At 48.8% G+C, this 20,725-nt stretch overlaps 1 protein-coding gene across 2 annotated transcripts in view; it reads left to right on the forward strand.

The window, feature by feature from the left end:
• Positions 1-20,725, forward strand: part of TMEM211 (transmembrane protein 211) — an 89,909-nt gene that overhangs the window by 35,647 nt on the left and 33,537 nt on the right. Inside the window, exon 3 of one of the 2 annotated variants that reach the window (XM_029082686.2) lies at positions 12,852-12,889. The exons of the other annotated variant lie outside the window; for it this stretch is intronic. Within the exon in view, the coding sequence (XP_028938519.1) occupies positions 12,852-12,880 (29 nt within the window). The 3' untranslated portion in view covers positions 12,881-12,889. Of the gene's footprint in view, positions 1-12,851; positions 12,890-20,725 lie in introns of those variants that run through there. 2 annotated transcript variants of the gene reach the window in all.

A 20,725-nucleotide genomic window follows, 5' to 3' on the forward strand; every position in this document is an offset into this window, starting at 1 on the left:
AACAGCTCCGGAGAAAGACAGCAGGGCAGGGAAAGCACAAGGAAGACCCTGCAGGAAGGGGATTTTGCAGAGGGGAAGCCAATGTTGCTGCTTCTCACCCCCCTGAGCTCCTTTTCAGACCCCGTGGCTCCCCCAAGCCTGTGCCAGGGAAGGACTCCTCATGCTTCTGTGAACCCCGAGATGAAAGGAAGCAGCGTGGCCAGGTGTTTAGAACACGGGCCTGGAAATCAGAGGACCTGAGTTCTAGTCCCAGCTCTGCCATGTCCCTGCAGTGTGACCTTGGGCCAGTCACTTAACTGCTCTGGGCCTCACTTTCCTCATCTGTAAAATGAGGATTGAATCCTCCTCCCTCTGATTTAGGCTGTGAGCCCCATGTGGAACAGGGACTGTGTCCAACCTGATTATCTTATCTCTAACCCAGCACTTAGTATAGTGCCTGACACATAGTAATTGGTTAACAAAGACGATTTTTTAAAAAAGGGCAATTGGGTGGGTAAGTACAAAGAAATGAGACTGTGTATGTCTGTCTGGATCAGTGTTGGAAGAATTGGTCATGCCTGAATGCTGCAATGTGAGGTGCTTAGCCCAGGATTCTGCAAGAATGAAGCCCCCTCATTCTCCCCAAACACATTATAGGAGAATTGTACCCAAATCAGTAATAATAATAATAATTATGGTGTTTAACCACTTATAATATGCCAAGCTTTGTGAGAACAGTTGGGGTAGAAACATTACAATCAGATCAGACACAGTCCCTGTCCCACATGGGCTGCTTTGAGTGTCCTTAAGTAAGCCCTCAATAAATACCATTTTTTTAAAAAAGGAATTTAGTCTACAGGGGGAGACAGACATTAAAATAAATCACTCGATAGGAGAAATAGAATATAAAGATAGGTACAGAAGTGCTGTGCAGCTTGTGTGAGTATAAAAGTGCTTAAGGGTGCAGAGCCAAGCACATAGTCAATGCAGAGGGGAGGACAGATGGGGAAATAAAAGGCTTAGCCTGGAAAGTCCTCTTGGAGTGGAATTTTAAGATGATTTTGAAGGTGGGGGAATGGTGGATCATCAGATATCAAGGGGAAATGAGTCCAGGCCTGACAGGGGAATGTAGGCAAGGGGTTGGTGGCAGGATAGATGAGATTGAAGGGCGGGAATAGGAAGATAGAAGGCAAGTGGTATAATAATAATAACGATAAAACTGTGGTTTTTGTTAAGCCCATACTATGTGTCAACCAGCGAACCAAGCTCTGGGGTAGATGAAAGATAATCAGTTCAGACACAATCCCTGTCCCATATGGAGGCTCACAGAAGGAGGGAGTAGGGGAGTGGGGGAATTTGAGTGCTTGCCGTCATAATAATACTTTAATGATTCTGCACATTTATAGAGTGCTTTGATTTTTTTCCCCTCAAGTCCAGTATTTTTCTCCTCACTTGATAGAGGATAATACTGAGGCTGAAAGAGGTTAAGTGACTTGTCCACAGTCACCCAGAAGGTCAGTGGCAGAACTGGGATTAGAATCTGGGTCAGGAGTGCTCTCTCGTGCTCTCCTTTCCAGATGAGCTTGCTTTCCTCTCCTCACCTTCCAGGCCTCCACCCCAATTTGGGAGCAGGTGGCTTGGGGCTGGGATAGATGCAGCCAGGGGTCCCCTCCCCCAACAGTCGGATGTCTCCTTCCTTCCTGTGCCCCCTAATTGCATTAGCACAGTTGAAAAACTGCTCTTGGCACGTTATTATTCAGTCAGTGAACTCTCACTAATTTCTGACACTGCCAATAAATATCGGGGCCGAGGAGCCCCCTCCTTCCTCACGGCACTGGGATAAATGTGCGTGTCGCTGCCCTGCTGCTGCTTCTGCCGGCCAGGGGCTCTGGACCAAGGCCTCAGGATAATCGTCTAGGAAGATGTGGTTTGGTCCCTGGGGGCCTGTCCACCATGTCCTCTCCTCTTCCCCCCTGCACGGGAACTCTGGAACTTCATCTGGCAAACACACCCAGAGGAGGGGCATTTGGGCTGGGCACCGTGGATTCCAGGCATATGGACTCCACCGGGGATGCAGTGTGGTGGAATGAAGCCTTGGTCCCATTTTATTGAAGTCCATCCAAGGCCCTGCAGACAAAGAGTGTTTCTTTTAGGGGCGGGAGAGAGGACTCCTGGCCCCTTCCATCACTCCAGAGCCCCCATGTTCTCTTCCCAGGTTCCTACGCAAACGGATATGGCTTCCAGACCATACTTGTAGACGGCAGGAACTGAGGCAGAGGGGCACTGGGTGCTGAAAATAAAAATACTGGACATGAAGGCATCCAGTGTCAAAGCCATATTGGACAAGGGACTGATCAGCTGAAACCCGGACTGGCTAGTCTAAGACCAGAATCTGAACACTGTAGGGGTGGGATGGTCCTTTTTGATTTGTGCAAGGCCAGTCCAGACATAGAGGGGAGTCCGGTAACCACAGGGAGTAGGCACAGGGCTGGCTGAACCCATTGGGCATCTACCCAGCGTGGCTCAGTGGAAAGAGCGTGGGCTTTGGAGTCAGGGCTCATGGGTTCGAATCCCAGCTCTGCCACTTGTCGGCTGTGTGACTGTGGGCAAGTCACTTAACTTCTCTGTGCCTCAGTTCCCTCATCTGTAAAATGGGGATTAACCTAATTAACCACGCGGGACAACCTAATTCCCCTATGTCTACCCCAGCGCTTAGAACAGTGCTCGGCACATAGTAAGCGCTTAACAAATACCAACATTATTATTATTATTACCCCAGGGGGCAGTGAGGATGAGTCCACAGCAACACGGAGCAGGAGGGGGACAGGGACATGGTGTGCAAGTAGAGATGGAGTTGGGGGTCTGGGCCAAGCAGAGTGGCCTAGTGGGAAACACTGGGAGTTAGAGGACCTGGGTTCTAATCCCAGTTCTGGCACTTGTCTCCTGGGTGACTTTTGGGTAAGTCACTTAATAATAATAATAATAATGTTGGTATTAAGCGCTTACTATGTGCAGAGCACTGTTCTAAGCGCTGGGGTAGACACAGGGGAATGAGGTTGTCCCACATGGGGCTCACAGTCTTAATCCCCATTTTACAGATGAGGTAATTGAGGCACAGAGAAGTTAAGTGACTTGACACAGTCACACAGCTGACAAGTGGCAGATCTGGGATTTGAACCCATGACCTCTGACTCCAAAGCCCGTGCTCTTTCCACTGAGCCACGCTGCTCTGTGCTTCAGTTTCCTTATTTATAAAATAGGTATTACATTTCTACTCTCCCTCTTACTTAGACTGTGAGCCCCATGTGGTACAGAGCCTGTGTCCAACCTGATCAACTTGTATCCACCCCGTTTAGTAAAGTGCTTGACATATAGTAAGCGTTTAACAAATTATTATTACTATTACCACCTACCTCTGTGAGAACTTTTGGCTTCTGTTCTCCCATGCCCTTTTGTAAGAACCCAAGTGAATTTTGGCTGTTGTTCAGCGGGGAAGATCACCTTGTCATCCAGTCGTCCTCTGGAGACAGGCTTTCCCTGGGGGCTCTTCTGGGTTCAGTGCTAATGTGTGTGAGCTGGACCCCTCGGAGTTTTAAGGTTGGTTTTGTCCTAGTGGGGAGGCCCTGGCAAGCAACACCTCTGTGAACAGTTGGCCCTCTCAGAGAGGGGAACCTCCCCCCAACCCGGGAAGCTTGTCATTCCGGCTCCCAGAGGAGGCAGTGCCTCCCCTCACCCTGGTGTGAGGGGCAGAAACAGCCCACTATCGGGGCCACGGAAGGAGATGGCTGGGCTTCCCTGTCTGCTCTTATTATGAAGCCTGAGCCAGGAAGAAGCCCTTTCCTCATTACTGGGAGGCAGCATTGCTCTTAAAACCCTCCCCCTTCCCTCGGGGGGCTTCACACCCGCCATTCACTCCCGCACAGTAACACATAAAAAAGTGTGTATGATAAATAATCACAGCCAACTCAACGGCTAATGACATCGACCGGTCCCTCAAGCGGATTCTAAAAGTGATGAACCGATGTTTACCGTGCAGATCCCGGGCTGCGTTCAGGAGCCCCTGCCACTCCCAGAGCTGCAATATCCATTGGCATTTAAAATGAGAAGGTAAATCTCAAGCCCTCCCAGAGGCGGCAGGAAGCCGGAGCCGGCTCAGTGCCGGCATGGGTCTCACTCAGTCTTGAGCCTCTCCTGGAGCTTGATTACCTCCATGGGGGGGCCAGTTTTGGGGGTCAACCCGGGATGGATGGTGGGGGTCACTGTGAGGCTGGGAGGCTGGCTTGGAGCCCCCACTTTCCAAAGTGTCTGAAGTTATTCCTTCGTTATTCATAAAAGATCGGTGGTGATGAAGTTCACCTCTGAGTGAGACTGAAAAGGCCAATGTGGGATCCACAGTCCTGGCTTCACTGTGTACAAAAAAACTTGTCCCTTGTTATGTTTCGAGCTTCATATTTGCAATCTTCGGCACTGTCTTTCCTTTTGCCCCCTTTCTGTGTGAAGCTTTTGCTCAGAGAGTCACCTCGCTTCTCGATGGCATTGTGCTAGGCAGTCATGTCAGTTGAATCAATTAATGGTATTGAGCGCTCAGTGGGTGCAGAGCACTATACTGTACTTGGGAGAGTACAGTACAACAGAGTTGGTAGACACATTCCCTGCCCACAAGGAGCCTCATAGTCTAGAAGAGGAGTTATCTCAGGTTTTCCGCTAGGGCACAGCATCGTCTGAGGTTTTTGTTTAACCGCATCGATGTACCGCTTCCTCTGCCATCCTTGCTTTCAGTTTCCCAATCTCAGCTCTCCATACAGCTGCTGTTTGGATATCTTGCTGTCACTCATTCTCCTCACATGTCCCTTCCAGGGTTGCTGTGTTAAGGTGAGCTTAATGACTTGGTGGATAGAGCATGGGTCTGGAAGTCAGAAGGACCTGGATTCTAATCCTGGCTCTGCCACATGTCTGCTCTGAGACCTTGAGCGAGTCACTTAACTTCTCCAAGCCTCGGTTACTTCATCTGTAAAATGGGGATTAAGAGTGTGAGGCTCATGTGGGTCAGAGATTGTGTCTAACCTGATTAACTTTTATCTACTCCAATGCTTAGAACAGTGCTTGGCACATAATAAGTACCATAATTATTATTATTGGAAGCCTGACTATGCTCCAGACTTTCATTTTTGGTGAGCTGTCCAGCAAAGAATGGAGCTAGTGGTGTCAATCGATCAGTGGTATTATCTGAGCACTCACTGTGCACAGAGCAATGTATTGAGCACTTGGGAGAATACAATATTATAGAGGTTGCAGACTTGTTCCCTACTATAGGAAGCTTTAAAGTCTAGCGGGGGAGGCAGGCATTAAACTAAGTTACGGATATGTACAAAAGTACTGTGGGCCTGAGGATGTAGGCCTGAGGAATATCATGAGCTTATAGGGTACAGATGCAAGTGCACAGATGGTGCAGAAGGGGGAGAGAATAGGGGAAATGAGGGCTCAATTGGGGAAGGCTTCTTGGAGGAGATGAAATTTCAGTTTGGCTTTAAAGGTGGGGAGTGTGGTGGTCTGTCAAACAGGAAGGGGAGGGAGTTCCTCTAGGACTTCCATTTGAGCTTTCCAGCATTTGTAACTGCCCTAGATTCAGGCTGCCCTTCCCCGTGGCCTCAGTAAATCATGGGTCTCAGCTGGCCAATGACTGTGTCCATCTGTTTCCCCCGAACAGCATGGTCAGGGCAGCTTGACCTGCTAATCGAGGAGGGCTTTGTTTACTTGGCAATTTCTTCCACACATTTTCTCTTTTAAAAGAGTTGGGTGATTTACCCTGCTCTTGAGTGGTCTTCTAGCCTCTGACAGTTGTCAGCTATTTAAACAAAGACCTGCTTGGTTAAATAAAATTAAAAAATCACCTGTCCTCATACTTGACATGCTCCTGCAGCTAGAAAGCCCTTCCTTGTCCTCTTCCCCAAGCGGTCACGTCCTCCATTATGTGCCAGGAAGGCATGTGTATGAGGAGAGGAAAAGGTGACCTTATCCCACCTGTCTGGAGGGCAGAAGCAGAGTTTTCCAGGAAGAGAATAGAGAGGCCATCTGGGTGAGCCCACTTAAAATCATCCTGAGCAGATTGCTCTCCAGGGATGAAGATTCCACCACCCTCCTTGGCACTGTTTTCATGCTGTACCTTTGACAAAGTTTATGAGTGTCGGGGGTGGTGGAGGGAGGCCCTCCACCGCTTCCCATGACCCTGCGAAAGGGCAGCCCCATTCCTGCTATTGTGTCTAAGTCAATCAGTCAGTGGTTATTTATTATTGAGCGCTTACTATGTGCAGAGTACTGTACCAGTGCTTGGGAGACTACAAGAGAATTAAAGGATATGTTACTTGTCCATATTGAGCGTACAGTGTACAAGCTAAGGCATTCATTTTCAATACCCTAACTTTGGTGCTAGAAAGATGGACCCACTTCCCCCCGGGGACCTCTCAGAGACCCCCTCCAGTGGGGATCTAAAGAGAACTTTGACTCCATGAACTATCAATACAGGAAGCATTGACCCTCCTGTCCTTACCAAGAGCTCCCTGAGACAAAGGAGCTAGTGGGATAGAAAAGAGAAACCCCAAATGTGACCAACTTCCTTCCCCCTCCCTCCACCCCAGCCCAAATGGTTTCCTGACTCTGCTGTTGCAGCTAACAGAGAGCTTGGCCTCGTCAGGTCTGTCTGGAGTCCTTTTTTTTTATTTAAGAGACAGAGATGCCTTCTTGCCAGGAGCCTGAAGGATCGGGTCATTATTCCTGGGGGGCTCCTGCCTGGCTCCTGCCCCGAGGATCGGGGAGTGGAGGGAGCGAGGATGTGATTAGTTTACCAATCCGCCTGGCCGGCGTCCGGTAAAGGGCAGCGACTGGCGATCAGCTTAACAGATGATGACGGACTTTGCTTTCCTGACCAGGTTATCCGTGTTTCCGTGTGTGGCCTGTTCCTCTGAGGCACCAAGCGGCAATTAAGGCTATGTGGCTGTGTCTCGGGGGCCCACCTCAAAGTCGTTCAGATCACTGGCTCCTCCAGCAAGAGATGCCAAATGTTTTGGCACAGAGGGAACTGAACCCCCCGAGGCCCCGTTGATGGGTGGGTTCAAGATTGGAAGAAGTGCGTTGCATTGGCTGGGCCTGCCAGACCCCCTCTAGGGCTAGGGAGGGGACTGCGGGAGGAAGGGATTGAATACTTGTTCTCCCTCCTAATTAGGCTGTGAGGCCCATTTGGAACAGGGACAGTGTCTGGCCTGATTATCTTATGTCTAACCCGTGCTCAGTACTGTGCTTAGCACAGAGTAAGTGCTTAATTAATACCACGATCATTATTATTAAGGGCCGAAAGTTCAGTGGGATTGGCTACAGGGGCGGTCTCCTTTCTCCCCCCCGGCACTCTGTCAGGAGAGAGACTGGTCCAGCCTTCACGGGGCACTGGCTAGGCCCGGGGAGCTGACAGGCAGCTCACTCTGACAGCTCACACTGTCCCTCCTGGACAGCTTATGCGGTCTCTCCTGCCAGTTCACAGCACCTCTCCGGGACAGCATCTCTGGGCCACCGGCATTGCTGACAACTCACTAACCTTCTTCCCTGCAAAGCCTCTTGGGGGACCAGGGGGCCCTGCTGCTGTCCCATTGAGGCCACCCCCTCTGGGAGCCAAGATCTGCAGTTGGTCCTGTTGACCCCACTTCCCTGGGCTAAGGTCTGGATGTGACTAATGCTGATCAGAAAAGCAATTTCCCCTTCTCCCTTCCCCGCCCCCAAAGGGAAAGAAACTGTCTGGGGCATTTCTGAGTTTGGAGCCATCTGCGGGTACGGCAAGGAAGCCAAGGGGTACCGCCCACCAGTTGTCAGACAACAGGCTTGTTCATGCTTGGAGCTGCCTTGGACTGAATGCCAAATTGAGCCCTTTCTTAGTCCAGTGTTAAATGGATCCTGGCGAGAGAGAAAAGACTGGAATGGAAAGTGGTGACGCCCTCCTCCCCAGCCCCTCTGAGTTCAGATTCCTCCCAGGATCTATTTCCCCGACACTCAGAGCATCTCCACAGGGTGTTGTGAGACGAGCCTGTTCAGCTGGTTGTTTCTTAGATGGTGTGTGCCTGAGCCTCATGCCTCATCTTTCATCCGGCTGTTTCTAAAATTAGCCCCGGTCTTCCTGTTGACAGTCCTGCACTGCAGAATGGAGGAGAGTGTGGGAATGCCTGGCCTCTGGAACTAGGTGAGGGCTCTGGGGGGCACCCACAAACATTCAGGGACTCCCAGGGCTTTGCTGGGAGTATCTTTCCCTACTGAACACCTACTCTAAGATGCACAGGGGGTGGGGCGGGTGGGTATCTTTCTTCAACAGAGATACCCCAAGCCTATTTGCAAGAGACTTTCTCTTTTCTCTGTCCGGTGCAGGGGCTGCACGTGGAAAATTCAGGATCACTGGAAGGAGGTGAGAACCAAAGTCGCTCTGTCTCCCACGTGCAGCTGTGACCTTGACAGAGCCACGAGGCCGGCTCCATTAGCCAATCAAAAGAGCAGCCCTTGTTGCCTTCAGATCGGGGCATAAAAACATAATTACTTCAGCGGTGACTTATGATTCAGTAAAACAAGGACCTTCTCGTTTTCCGATTGAATTATTCAGTGGTATTCCTAGAAGACCAGAAGCAGATGGCTAGCGCTGGTCAGGCGTTTAATCGTCGGAATTACTGCCTTGTGTCGGGAGGAGGCAGGTGGGCATGAATCAAGCCTGGCGGGGTCTCCCTGGTCCTGCCCATCTGCTCACCTCTTGCCCTGTCCCCAGGCACATTCTTGGGGAAGAGGTTAGACTGGGGACAGGAAAGGGATGTGGAGGAAGGGGGCAGAAAGAGGCACTTGCTCAGAGAGGCTAAGGGGGAGACAGGTTCTGATGCATGGAGGTGACCGGTCTCAAGTCAGGCTCCATCAGAGCCTGTGGCCAGTTGGTCAATTCCTGTGACCTCCAGTGCCACGCTTCCTGCAGTGGGTGGGCGTGTGCTGGGTGTGTATACGTGTATGTTGTGAGACTGATGACACACTCCACTCTCACTCTCTCCCTCACACTTCTTTGCTACCACTCCTTTCTCCTGGTCCACCTTGCTCCAAGCTTCCCGAGCACCCGCTGAACAGAGGCGGTAGCAACTGGGTTGGACAGGACTGTGGAGACGCGCTGGTGCCGGTGACAGTGGGGATTTCCTCTCCCTTACCTGGCGCATTTGCTAGTTTGTGATGGCAGGGTCACTTGTGACGAGCATGGCATCTGTGGCCAGGCCATCCCGGCCGCAACCGTGGCATGCCTACTCAGACCCCTTTTCTTCCACTGGCTTGACTGCCACGGAGGAAGCAGGAGGGCATATCTAGCAGGGTGTCTGCAGTGGATCATTTCCAAAAGATTGTACATGTTACAGGGACTGGGGTGTCCCAAATGGCCATGTACTAAAGTGCTTGCAGCCTTGTTATACCTAGTAAATGATGATTATTATTTGATTATTGCTAATGAATAGTAACCACAGTAAGGGTAATTGTTAAGCACTGTACTAAGTATTGGGGAAGATCAAACAATCAATGGTATTTATTTGAACACTTACTGTACTTAATGTTTGGGAGAGTTAATTAGTACAGAGCTGGTAGACCCTTTCCCTCTCCACAAGGAGTTTACAGTCTAGATTGGAAGACAGACATTAAAATAAATATATTACAGGTCATGTACGTAGGGCTGTGGTGCTGAGAGTGGGGTGAATATAAGGATCATAGTCCCCATCCCACTCAGGGTTAATAGTTTAAGGGGGAGGGAGGAGGGATATATCACCCCCACGGAGAAGTTAAAATGACTTGTTGGCTGACCTTAGGGATCCCTATTGCAGGAAGCACTGGCCATCCAGTGTGCCCTGATTCTTAGCTCCCCTTTGAGAATGAGGAGCCCTGCAACATTGAGAAGCAGTGTGGCTTAGTAGAAACAGCACAGGCCTGGGAGTCACAGGATTTGGGTTCTAATCCTGGTTCAACTTTCTATCTGCTGTGTGACCTTGAGCAAATTGCTTAACCTCTCTGTACCTATTACCTTATGTGTACAGTGGGGATTAAATCCTCTTCCCTGTGCCTTAAACTGTGAGACCTCTGTGGGATAGGGACTGTGTCCCACTTAATATTAGTTTTGTATCTACCCCAGCACTTAGAACAATATTTGATACATAGTAAGCACTTAAATACCATAGAAAAATTAACAATGCTGCAGGTTTTGTCATCAGAAATACTGAACTCAGAAGTTGCCATTATTTGCCTTTAATTTAATCATCAACAGTATTGAGGACCTGTTGTGTGCAGAACATTTTACTAAGTGTTTGGGGAGCAGGCAAGAAAAGAAAAAAGACTGTCAATGCCCATAGGACTTTACATCAAATGAGGAAGGCCAGTGGGCACAAGTTACTCCCTAACATTAGGTAGAGTGATGGCTTAGGTAGAACCCATAAAAAATACAAACAAGTGAAAGCAGCTTGGCCCTTAAGCAGAGGATGCAGGGTAAAAGATGCTGATTGTCTGGGATTGTGTTCTCTCCCCGATCTCCATAGGGTCTTCAAGTTTTGGCTCAGTCCTGGGGTGTGACTGCAGCCTGGAGAGTAATCGGGGGAGTAGGCATCCCTCTGGAAACAGTCTCCAGTCACCCTGGGTACGAGGACCCTGTTGGGATCAGGGCTCCTGTCAACGCCCCCACCATTAAAACAGATCTTCTGTCTTAGCCTATAGTAAACCAAAGTCCCAAAACAGGCCCAGGCCCTTCTCTGGATTCCAAGGAGCCTTTTTGACCATTAGTGACCCTAGGTGGGGTCCCACCTTCCAGCCTCCCTCTATCCTGACTCTAGTTTTGTGGGATCTCTGGACTTGCTCAGGGGCAGTTCAGGACTAGAGTTTGGCCAGAATTTTAGGGGAGAAATGGGACCATATTCTCCAAAGCCTTTGCCCTCTACCACTCTCCTTATTCAGGGGCTCAGTAGAGTGACAAGGGAGCACATGTGAAACTATGGGGAAATCTCAGGGTGCCGGAGAGAGAATGCTGTGGAGCTGCACTGGAGAGATGGGGAGACTTGGCCAGAGAGGCCAAGGAGAGCAGCCGGGACCAACCCCTACTCCCTAGGCCTGGAGCCCCTACTTTGGTGATCAGAAGAGCCACTTTTAAAACCAACCCAGACAGATGACACTGCAGATGTTCTCTATCCTTCCCTGAGCAGGGAAAATAAACAAACTGAGCCCAAATCACCAGGTAGGTGGGCATCCAGAGGTTCTCAGAGCGCTGGGCTGGGAGCCAGGAGACCTCAGAAAGCAGTGGGTGAGCCATTTGACCCACTCTGTTTTTTTAAGCATCCCCATCTGGAGAATGAGCACAAAGTGGGATGAACATCAGCCCCCAAGGGTCACCTCCGTTACCAATCAGACAAATGATCTTCGCAACCCGGGGTGCGGGGCATGTTCCGAAGCCTAACTCAAGGGTGTCAGGTGTAAGGAGTGTGACTGTGTTACAGTGAACGATGACATGAATAGTAAAAATCAGCAACTCACAGATGGAAGAAGAGTTATAAAAGGGTCTGAGGAGCAGGAAACAGAATAAACCTGACAGTTTTTCCCCTTTCTCTCTCTGTGAAGCAGCCTCTCCGGTGGGTCTTATAAAATCAGGTCCGGCATTAGCTTAATGGGTCAGCTGTCCCATTCACCATCCAACAGCCTGAACTTTCTGAGGCAAAGCTCTGATCCTTTCCTGGAGTTTATGGCGACAATCGAATGGTCCGATCCTAAAGTGGGGACCAGGAGACTCGTCACCATCCACTGTATGGGAAGCCAGTGGGGCGTAATGGAAAGAGCACAGACCTGGAAGTCAGAAGAACCAGGTCCTAAACCCAACTCCACCACTTGATTGCTGTGTGGCCTTAGGCAAATATCTAAACTTCTCTGTGCCTCACTTCCCTCACCTGCAAAGTGAGGATTAAATCTTATTCCCTCCTACTTAAACTGTGAGCACATTTGGGACAGGACCGCATCCAACTTCAGTATCTTATATCTACCCCAACGCTTTGTACAGTGCTTGGCACATAGTAAGCACTTAACAAATGCCATTATTATTACAGTCTGGTCGAGCAGGAAAGAGACTGGTTCCTTTTAACTTCTCTGGGGAGTGAGTTTTTGGGCCTCCTGCAATGTGGTCACCAATCCAGGGGCTGCCGCCTCATTGTGCATTTCAAATTGCCCTGATCTATTTTTCCTCTCCCTCCAACACATGCTTCATTGAAGTGCTGGAGTCCTTAGCCCAGAGATTCATTTTCTGCTGCTGTGATCTCTTTGTCGTGGCTGGACGATGGATGAACGGGAATTGCAAATAACTGCTTACAACGAGCAAGGCTGCGGAACAGCCCACTTTAATTTCTGTTCTCCTTTGGCGCCGGTCTCCCTTCTTGGTCAAAAGTAATTAAGTAGGAAGGAGAGGGCTCTGGAGGCAGCACAAAGCCAGTTTTGACTTTGAGAAATGAAAAGTGGAGAAACGTGAATCTGGAATCAGGTTGCAGTTTGTTGTTCTCCTCCAGTGCAGCACACTTTGAGACATGGTCGGTTCGGGCCATCACTCAGCTAGGAAGGTGGGCGGAACCGCAGACTGACTTCACAGTTGAAAAAGAGTGAAATGAAATAAGTAACGTAGCCATGTGTACTGGGGCAAAGCATGTTTTCTCTTATATTCTGATCCCTCGTAATCATAATTTGCTATTTTTTCAGCACTTACTATGTGCCAAGCATCCTACTAAATGCGGGGGTAAGTACAAAAGATACAAGATAACATTAGACACAAAATGGGGCTCACAGGTATCAAATTCCTAATTTTACAGATGAGGAAACTGAGGTGCAGAAAAGTTAAATGACTGACCCAAGGTCACCCAGCAGGTAAGTGGTGGAGCCGAGATTAGAATCCCCCAGGTCCTTAAACTTTCTGTTTAGAATTTATTTGCCAGCCTTAGTTATTTCATCCCTGGGCATACTCCAAATTATACTTTGTGGTTGGAAAGACTTTTCTTTGGTAAATATAGCCTGAGCCTTGGGGTTTTTGAGTCCCAGTGACTGGCTGATAGCCGGGATATTTGTCTACAAAAACCTTGATGAAATTGAAGCTCTTGTCCAGGAGACCCACCAGCAACATGATAGAGGAATGTGGTTAATGGCTCGGATTAGGGGATTTACTGCTGGTCAGTGACATTTTCCCTGTAACCTCATTGCAGGAAAGATCTTTCCCATTTCCTGTCCTTCTCCCAGCTTTCCAGAATCCAGAGCATGTCAGAGCTGAGATCGGGACTGTTATCAGCAGGGATCCAGTGGCGGAGGGAAGGAGGGGAGGCAAGGCTGGAAGGGAAAGATGAACTCTTTGGAATGATTCGGGGACATAATCGAATTGAATTTAATCAAAATCACAAAAGTAAATGTCCCTATCAGTGCCAGTAACAGTCAAATGCCATTTCTCACATGACTGTCAGTATAACAAGGATGAAGGCCTTGGAGGTTTTTATTGCTGTATTTCAGGAAACAGTTTTTTCCCCTAACCCAATGGAAATTGGATTTTGTCGAGCTGAGAGGATTTGTGTGTGGCAGGGAGTAGAGCGGAATGACAAAGAGGAAGCCAGGTTTTGGTTCCATTTTAAACAGATGCTGAGTTTTCATGGGAGCGGGGAAGGGCAATAGGTTAGCTTCTCACTCCAGGGGTCAGAGGGCCCTGTTGGTTTTTCCTAACAACATGGTCTAGTGGAAAGCAACTTTGGTTGGGAATCAGAAGACCCCCCAGCTTCAGCACCAGCTGGGTTGGCTTTAGCTTCATTCCTCAATCTCCCCGGGCCTCGGTTTTCTTCATCTGTAAAATGGGTGTTACATTTCCTGCCCCTCCCTGCCTCACAGGGATGATGTGAGAAGTTAAGACAGAGTTAACAGTGGGTTTGGCTTTGGCCTTGGTTCAGCATCTTTCTGGGTAGGCTACCTCTCTTCTCTGTGCCTCTGTTTCTCTGTGGAGAGGCCAGAATGAGAGGCCCATCAGCAGCCAATCTCCTCTAAACTTCACATTGTTCGTTGAAGAGGACATAGCAACCCTTTGCACTGAGGTCTGAAGGACCTAAGGTTATGGTTCAGTCATTTAATTGATAGCATTTATTGAGAGACAGTAGAGGATCAGAATGGCCTAGTGGATAGAGCCCAGGCCTGGGAGTCAAAAGGACCTGGGTTCGAATCCCTACTCTGCCAGTTGTCTGCTGGGTAACTTTGGGTAAATCACTTCACTTCTCTAGGCCTCAGTTACCTCATCTGTAAAATGGGGATTAAGACTGTGAGCCCCCATGTGAGACAGGGACTGTGTCCAGTCCAATTTGCTTGTATCTACCCCAGTGGTTAGTACAGTGCTTGGCACATCGTAAGCACTTACCAGATGCCATCTGGATACTGCTTACGATGTTAAGCACCTAGGTATCATTCCAGGTGCAGGTAAAGAGAATACGCTTGGTGGGGGAGTGTGGGAGGGTTGTTTACTGCGATGGGGTGTGTTTCTCCTCATCTGTTTCTCACAAATATCAAAGCCAAGGATTTCAGAACATCTCCTGGAAAACAGGCAGGGTGGCCTTAAGGAGGAAATCAGATTCAGCAGGAGATGAAAGATCTCAGCTTTGCCAGAAGCAGGCTTGTAAAACCAAGGAGGGATTATATTTGGCTTCGCTGGCTCCCATGCGTGGAAAGCGGTTCAGTGGGGCATGGAGCGGGGTACAGAGCGGCATGCAAGAGAGTCCAGTAGGGACTGGAGCTGGGCTCCTTCAGAACTGGAGGAAAAAGGCCTCAAGCAGCAACACATAAGGTGTGTGTTCTGTGTGTGCAGAGCACTGGGTCAGCTGTTTGGGAGCAAACAATAAAAGTAAAAGTCGTAGATCCAAATTGCCACAGGTACAATAAGCCTAGCAGTAAAAAGTAAAGATACAAATGATAAAACCAGATGGAGTCAATTCAGTGAATAACCAGGTATAGGGCCTGACTGCTGAGGAGACTGATGGGATAACATGGCCAGGAAGGTGGGGACTTCTCTGGGAATGTCACCTCAGGACCACCAATCTCTGAAATTTGCTTTTGAAACCTTTCCTCTCATAGCCCAAATAGAAGACTGAGTAGCAGCCTTTTCCACGAATCAGTGGAATGGTCTTCTTTCACCAGCATTGCTGTTTACTTCAAATTTTTTCTTATTTGAGTGCTGACTCTCCTCCAGTGAGCTAGGTCGGAGTTGAACCCATTTCACAGATGAGGAGATTGACATTTGTAGATGTTGAGCGGCTGGTCCGCTGTTCTAAGGGAGTCCCTGGAAGAACTGGGCCGGAACTTGTGATTGGTTATTCCTGTCCCTTGCTGCCTCTTCTGGACCAGACTGCCTTCCCTGGCTCCCTTCTCTGGTCAGGAGAGCTACAAGCTGTGGCCCTTGGCTGTGGGTCAGAGAGGAGTGTGGGTGTGGGTGCTTGTGGTTGGCGGCATTAGCCTGGTCAGTCCTTGGGATCAAGGTGGTGGGTGTTTGAAAACACTGCTGCCCACCGGAAAACTACAGGCAAGGGGACAGGATGGGGCAGTTGGCTAAGGAAGCGTTTTGGAGCAGGGAGAAGATCTTCATACTCTATCCCCAGGTCTTTGCCTCTTTTCAAATCAAGAGGTTAACCAATAGGAGAGGAGAAGGCATGACTCCCCACTGCCCCTAAAGGAGTGGGATGGGAGAAGATAAACCACCTAGAATGAATTTAAAACTCAGTTTAGGCAGGGGAGCCCAGGACACCTTTCCAGCCAAAAGTAACTGGAAAATTGCTTCTGAAGCCCTCCTTCCCACATTCAGAAGGCTCCTTTTTTCCCTTCCTGACATTTAAAAGAGAGAGAAGCCTAATCAGGTTTAGACAACGTGACTTTCTGGCATTTTCAATATTTAAAACAGGCTGAAGCCCACAGCCTCAACCTTTAACAAATGTACAGTAACTCGATAACAAATTTGCTTTGTAACAGCTGCTATCTGGGGACAAACTGGTGGTAAGATTAGCAAAGTAATTGGCTAGTTTTCAGGTAATTACCATAATTATAGTGACACCATGTGGCTCTCGGAGAGCCGTGTTCCTGGACTCACTGGATAATCTAATAATTGGCGACATTTAAATAGACAGCTAAAGTAGAGAGTCTTTCCTGGTATGGAAATCTGGGTAGAGCAATGTGGCTTCTTGGAGCTAGCTGAATGAGGACAGGGCTTTATGGCTCAGCTAAGAGCCTGGCTTAAACTCAGAGGAATGCCGACAGCCTGGTAGGTGCGGAGGTTGCGGGGAAATGAATGATCCAGGATGGGTAGGGGCAGCTCCATTTTGGGAATTCCTTGTAGAAGAGAGGACTCTACTCTAGAATTGTGGGGACAAAAGCTTTTTGCTGCCAAGGAATGAGTGCTTCTTGTGGGCAAGGAACGTGTCTACACATTTTTTTGTACTGTATTCTCCCAAGTGCATAGTGCTGTGCAGTGCACATAGGAAACACTCAATAAATCCCATTGATAGGTGAATGGCCCCTGTAGAGCCAGGAACAGGACTGGAGGTCACAAACCTCCCCTCAGCATGTCTGACTCTGGTCTCCGAGGAGGCCCTAATCAATTGGTGTGTTTACTGAGCACCTGCTGTGGGCGGAACACTCTACTATGTGTTTGGGAGAGTACAGTAAAGTCAGTACATGATCCCTGCCCTCAAGGAGCGTACACTCTAGGGGAGTATACAGGGAGAAGGGAAAGGGGGATGCAAACATAGTAATGTATTTGTCAAGTGATTGCTGTGTGCCAAACATTGTCCTAAGCATTAGAGAAGATGTAAAATAATCAGGTTGGACATAATCTCTGTCCCGCATGGAGCTCACAGTCTAAGGGGGAGGGAGAACAGGTATTGAATCCCCATTTACAATTGAGGAAACCGAGGCCCAGAGAATTTGTGATTTGCCCAAGATCACAGAGCAGGCAAGAGGCGGAAAATTAAACCCTCTCCCCCAGTTAAACCAAGAGGGAGGAGGGCAGAGAAAACATGAGAGAGAAAACACATCGAAGAAGACTTCAAGTTGTGGCAGAGTCAAGAAACTCAAGGAGATCAGCTCTGAATCTCTTTGCCTTCAGAGAGTAGCCAAGGTAGTGCCCTCAGGGAAGTGTTTGTCCTGGGGACAGCAGGCTTTGCTGGTCTTGTCTCCCCCTCAACCCCACCCCTCCATTCCACTCCATCTCCACATTTCCCAGTTTTGTACTTTCAGCTCATGTGGGCTTGTGTGAGGCAGAGAAAGTTCATTCAAGCTCTTGGGAGAATTAGATCTGAGGAACTGTCCGCGGGAAACCCGTCTGTACCCATGGCCCCGGAATCGTTCCAGGTGGCTGTCAGCGGCGGCTGACATAGCTCCTGCTGGTTTGCTCACTTGGTCCCGAGTCAACCGGAGAAGCGAAATAAATCTGAGAGCAAGCGCCGAGCAAAGCCTGAAGCCTTTCGACTTCCACAGCCCGGGCCCGGGGGCCAGCCGGTGGGACCCGGGGGTGCAGTAAGACATTAATTGCAGCTCTGAGACCCGAGCTCCACCTTTCACCCGTAGGACCCCTTTGATTAAGATCTCACATAGACAGCAAGATTAAAGAAGGGGCCCCTGGGACCAGCCTGGGGGTGGGGCCACTGAAGGAAATTAATCACTGGCTCTCAAGGAACAGGGAGAGAAATCAAATTAAATGAAAGAGAGAAAAAACACGAACCATGAGAATAGCAAAGCTGTTTGAGGCTCTTTATTGTAGAAGTCAACACACGTTCACCTTGGGTTCTGACCAATTTTTTACTCTCTACTAAATTACCTTCCAAGAGCTGTGGAAAAAAAAAATTAGATGCTCAAAGTTTTTCTTGATTTTGTGCAAGAGCACAAGATTGATGAAAGTGGTAAATGTCAGGCTTTCACCAGAATTCCGGAAGGGCTAGGGCTTCTGGGGGAGCTTGTAAACACCCCTTGTCCTCTCCTGCTGCCTTTCCACCCGCTCCTGTCCGTACTTCCCCACAATGAGGAGTCTGGAAACGAGGGCACAGAGGTAGTTTTGATATTTGGCTTTCCAGGCCCTGGACCAGATAAGATCCACCACTGGAGAGCTTTTTTTACTGTATATGCACCTGAAATAGAATGGACAAGGCTCTGACTGTGTATATGTGTCTCCATTTAAAGATTCTGCATCCATGCTGGGAATTGGGAAAATGCTGTGGTCTGTGTAGCTAGGAAGATGTATAACAGGGATTGAGCCCTCGTCCCAAGGGGAAAGGGTAGACCAGGTGATAAGGAAGTCCCAGCTCCTCTACTGGAGGGTAGAGGGTAGGGTTGAGGGTAGAGATCATGTCTATTAGCTATTGCCTTCTCCAAAGTCCTTAAGACAGTGTTCTGTGCACAGTAAATAGTAGGCTCCTCAAGAGCTTAATACAGAGCTCTGCACAGAGAAAGGACTCAATACAAACTATTGATTGTCTGTTTGCCAGCTGGCCTGTCTTTACTTTGGCTTCTGAAAAATGCTTTAGCTGATGGTGACAGTGTTGATGATGAGGATGGTGAAAGCAGCCTCTTGATTTCAGTGCCAATCCTACCGGATTCTATTCTTTCGCCTGGGTGCCAGCGGAGTGTTCTAGCACTAGGTGGGTGGGAAAATAGTGTCACCCAGGCAAATCAACCTGCTCTTGATTCCCTGTGATTCCCCACTAGTGTCAATGTCTGCTTCTAGGATGAATGTCCAGCTTTTCTCACTCTGTGGCTTAATTATTAAATTTAATTATGGCCCTTATTAAGTGCTTATTATATGCCAAGCACTGTACTAAACACTGAGGTAGATAAATCAATTCGATACATATTGAGTCATACTTACTGAGTGCTTACTGTCTACAGAGCACTGTACCTAAGCATTTGGGACAATACAACACAGCAAAGTTGTTAGACACCTTCCCTACCACTCTAGACGGTGAGCTCCTTGTGGAAAGGGAATGTGTCTACTAACTCTGTATTGTACTCTCTCAAGCGCTTAGTACAATGCTCTGCACACAGTAAGCTTTCAATAAATACTATTGATGGAGCTTACAGTCTAGAGGGGCTTCACAGGCCGATGAGTTATTTTGGTATCAGTAAATGTATGCCTACAAACGTAGATCATCTTAATTCCGTTTGAATTATCTCATTTTTCATCATAGACAGAAATCTAAAGCCATTAGCGATTGCCTCTGGATTCCCTGTAATCCCTATCTCCATTATCATTTCAGAAAAAAAAAAAGCCCTCTTTGCTGGATCAAAGCATGAGGGTCATTGAATTCCACAATCTTACTGGAGTCTAAGACCAGGATCTCTAGGGAATCCATGATTGGGATGGACCCTGTGGGCTAGGGTCAATACTGATACAACATAATAGGTTGGACATAGTCCCTGTCCTTCTTGGGGCTCACAGTCTAAATGGGAGGGATTAGCATTTAATCCCCATTTTAAAGATGAGGAAACTGAGGCACAGAAAAAGTAAATTATTTGCCCGGAGTCACACAGCCGACGAGTGACGGAGTCAGGATTAGAACCCAGGTCCTCTGCCTCCCAATCCTGAGCTGTAGCCGTGACACCACACTGCTCATTGTTATTGTTTTCCTCCATCTCCAGCCGTCACAGCCACCATCATTACTGGGCATTATACTTCCTGACTCACTTGTTCGGTAGCTTCTTAAAGTCATGTCTATCTCCAACTTGTAAAATTCCCTGTTACTCTTCCCCTTGAGGGATTTAACAAAATGGTCCCTGCTCTTCCAGGCAGTGCCTCCCTCTCTGTTTCTCCATCTGCATATTTCACTGGAGCCTGCCCCTGTGGTACACAAAGAGGCATTCTCCCAACTCCCTCGGGGGCGATCATTTCACCACTGGACCCTAGTCAAGGTATGATTTCAGAGATCTGGCTGAAAGCTGCTCCAAACAGATGCAGGTTGTTGCCGACAGCATCATAGGCTGGGGCTCTCCTTGCCCCCTCTCCCTTCCTTCTGCATTGGTTCTGGCTCCTTTCCTCTCATTATTTGGGCCGCAGAGCTCCGGACCCCGTGAGAGGCGGCGTGAAGTAGCCAGGTGGCAGAATCCTGAACAGATATGTAAAACCTCAGCCCTCCAAACCTGGACAGTTGCATTTCTCTAGTGCGTTTACGTGTAACATAGCAACTGTAAATAGAATGACATTGACAGTGGAAGCTGTCTCGCCCTTTGGTTTCTGGAGGGCTTCCTTCATTTGGAGGGGAAGAACTCTTTGCTCTCTGGGGCCATTTGAAGACATCCCTGACTCAGCCTTTGAGGGGCTGTGATAAGCCCCTGAGAGCCCTCACCCTGTAGGACCCTAGCAGGATGCCAAGCAGTGGTGGTGATTCCCTAGAGACACCTTCAGTCCCCAGGCCCTAACATCGGCTCCTTTCCCTGCCTGTTAATTACTCACCGAACTCTGTGAGACGCCTTGTAATGGAAGCCATGGGCAGGGCGGCAGAAGGTGGGGTTATGCACACACCACCTGACCACTACTGCAAGAATAATTCAAGCACAAACCCTGTTGGAAGATTGACATACCTTTCCCCCCTCTTCACCTTTCCCCTCTTCCTCAGAGCCCTGCTCTTGGTCCATTGGATAAGAGCACTGCTCTGGGAATAAGGGTACCTGGGTTCTAGTTCTAGTTTTG

This window comes from Ornithorhynchus anatinus, chromosome 17 (assembly GCF_004115215.2).
Source record: "Ornithorhynchus anatinus isolate Pmale09 chromosome 17, mOrnAna1.pri.v4, whole genome shotgun sequence".
Lineage (NCBI taxonomy): Eukaryota > Metazoa > Chordata > Mammalia > Monotremata > Ornithorhynchidae > Ornithorhynchus > Ornithorhynchus anatinus.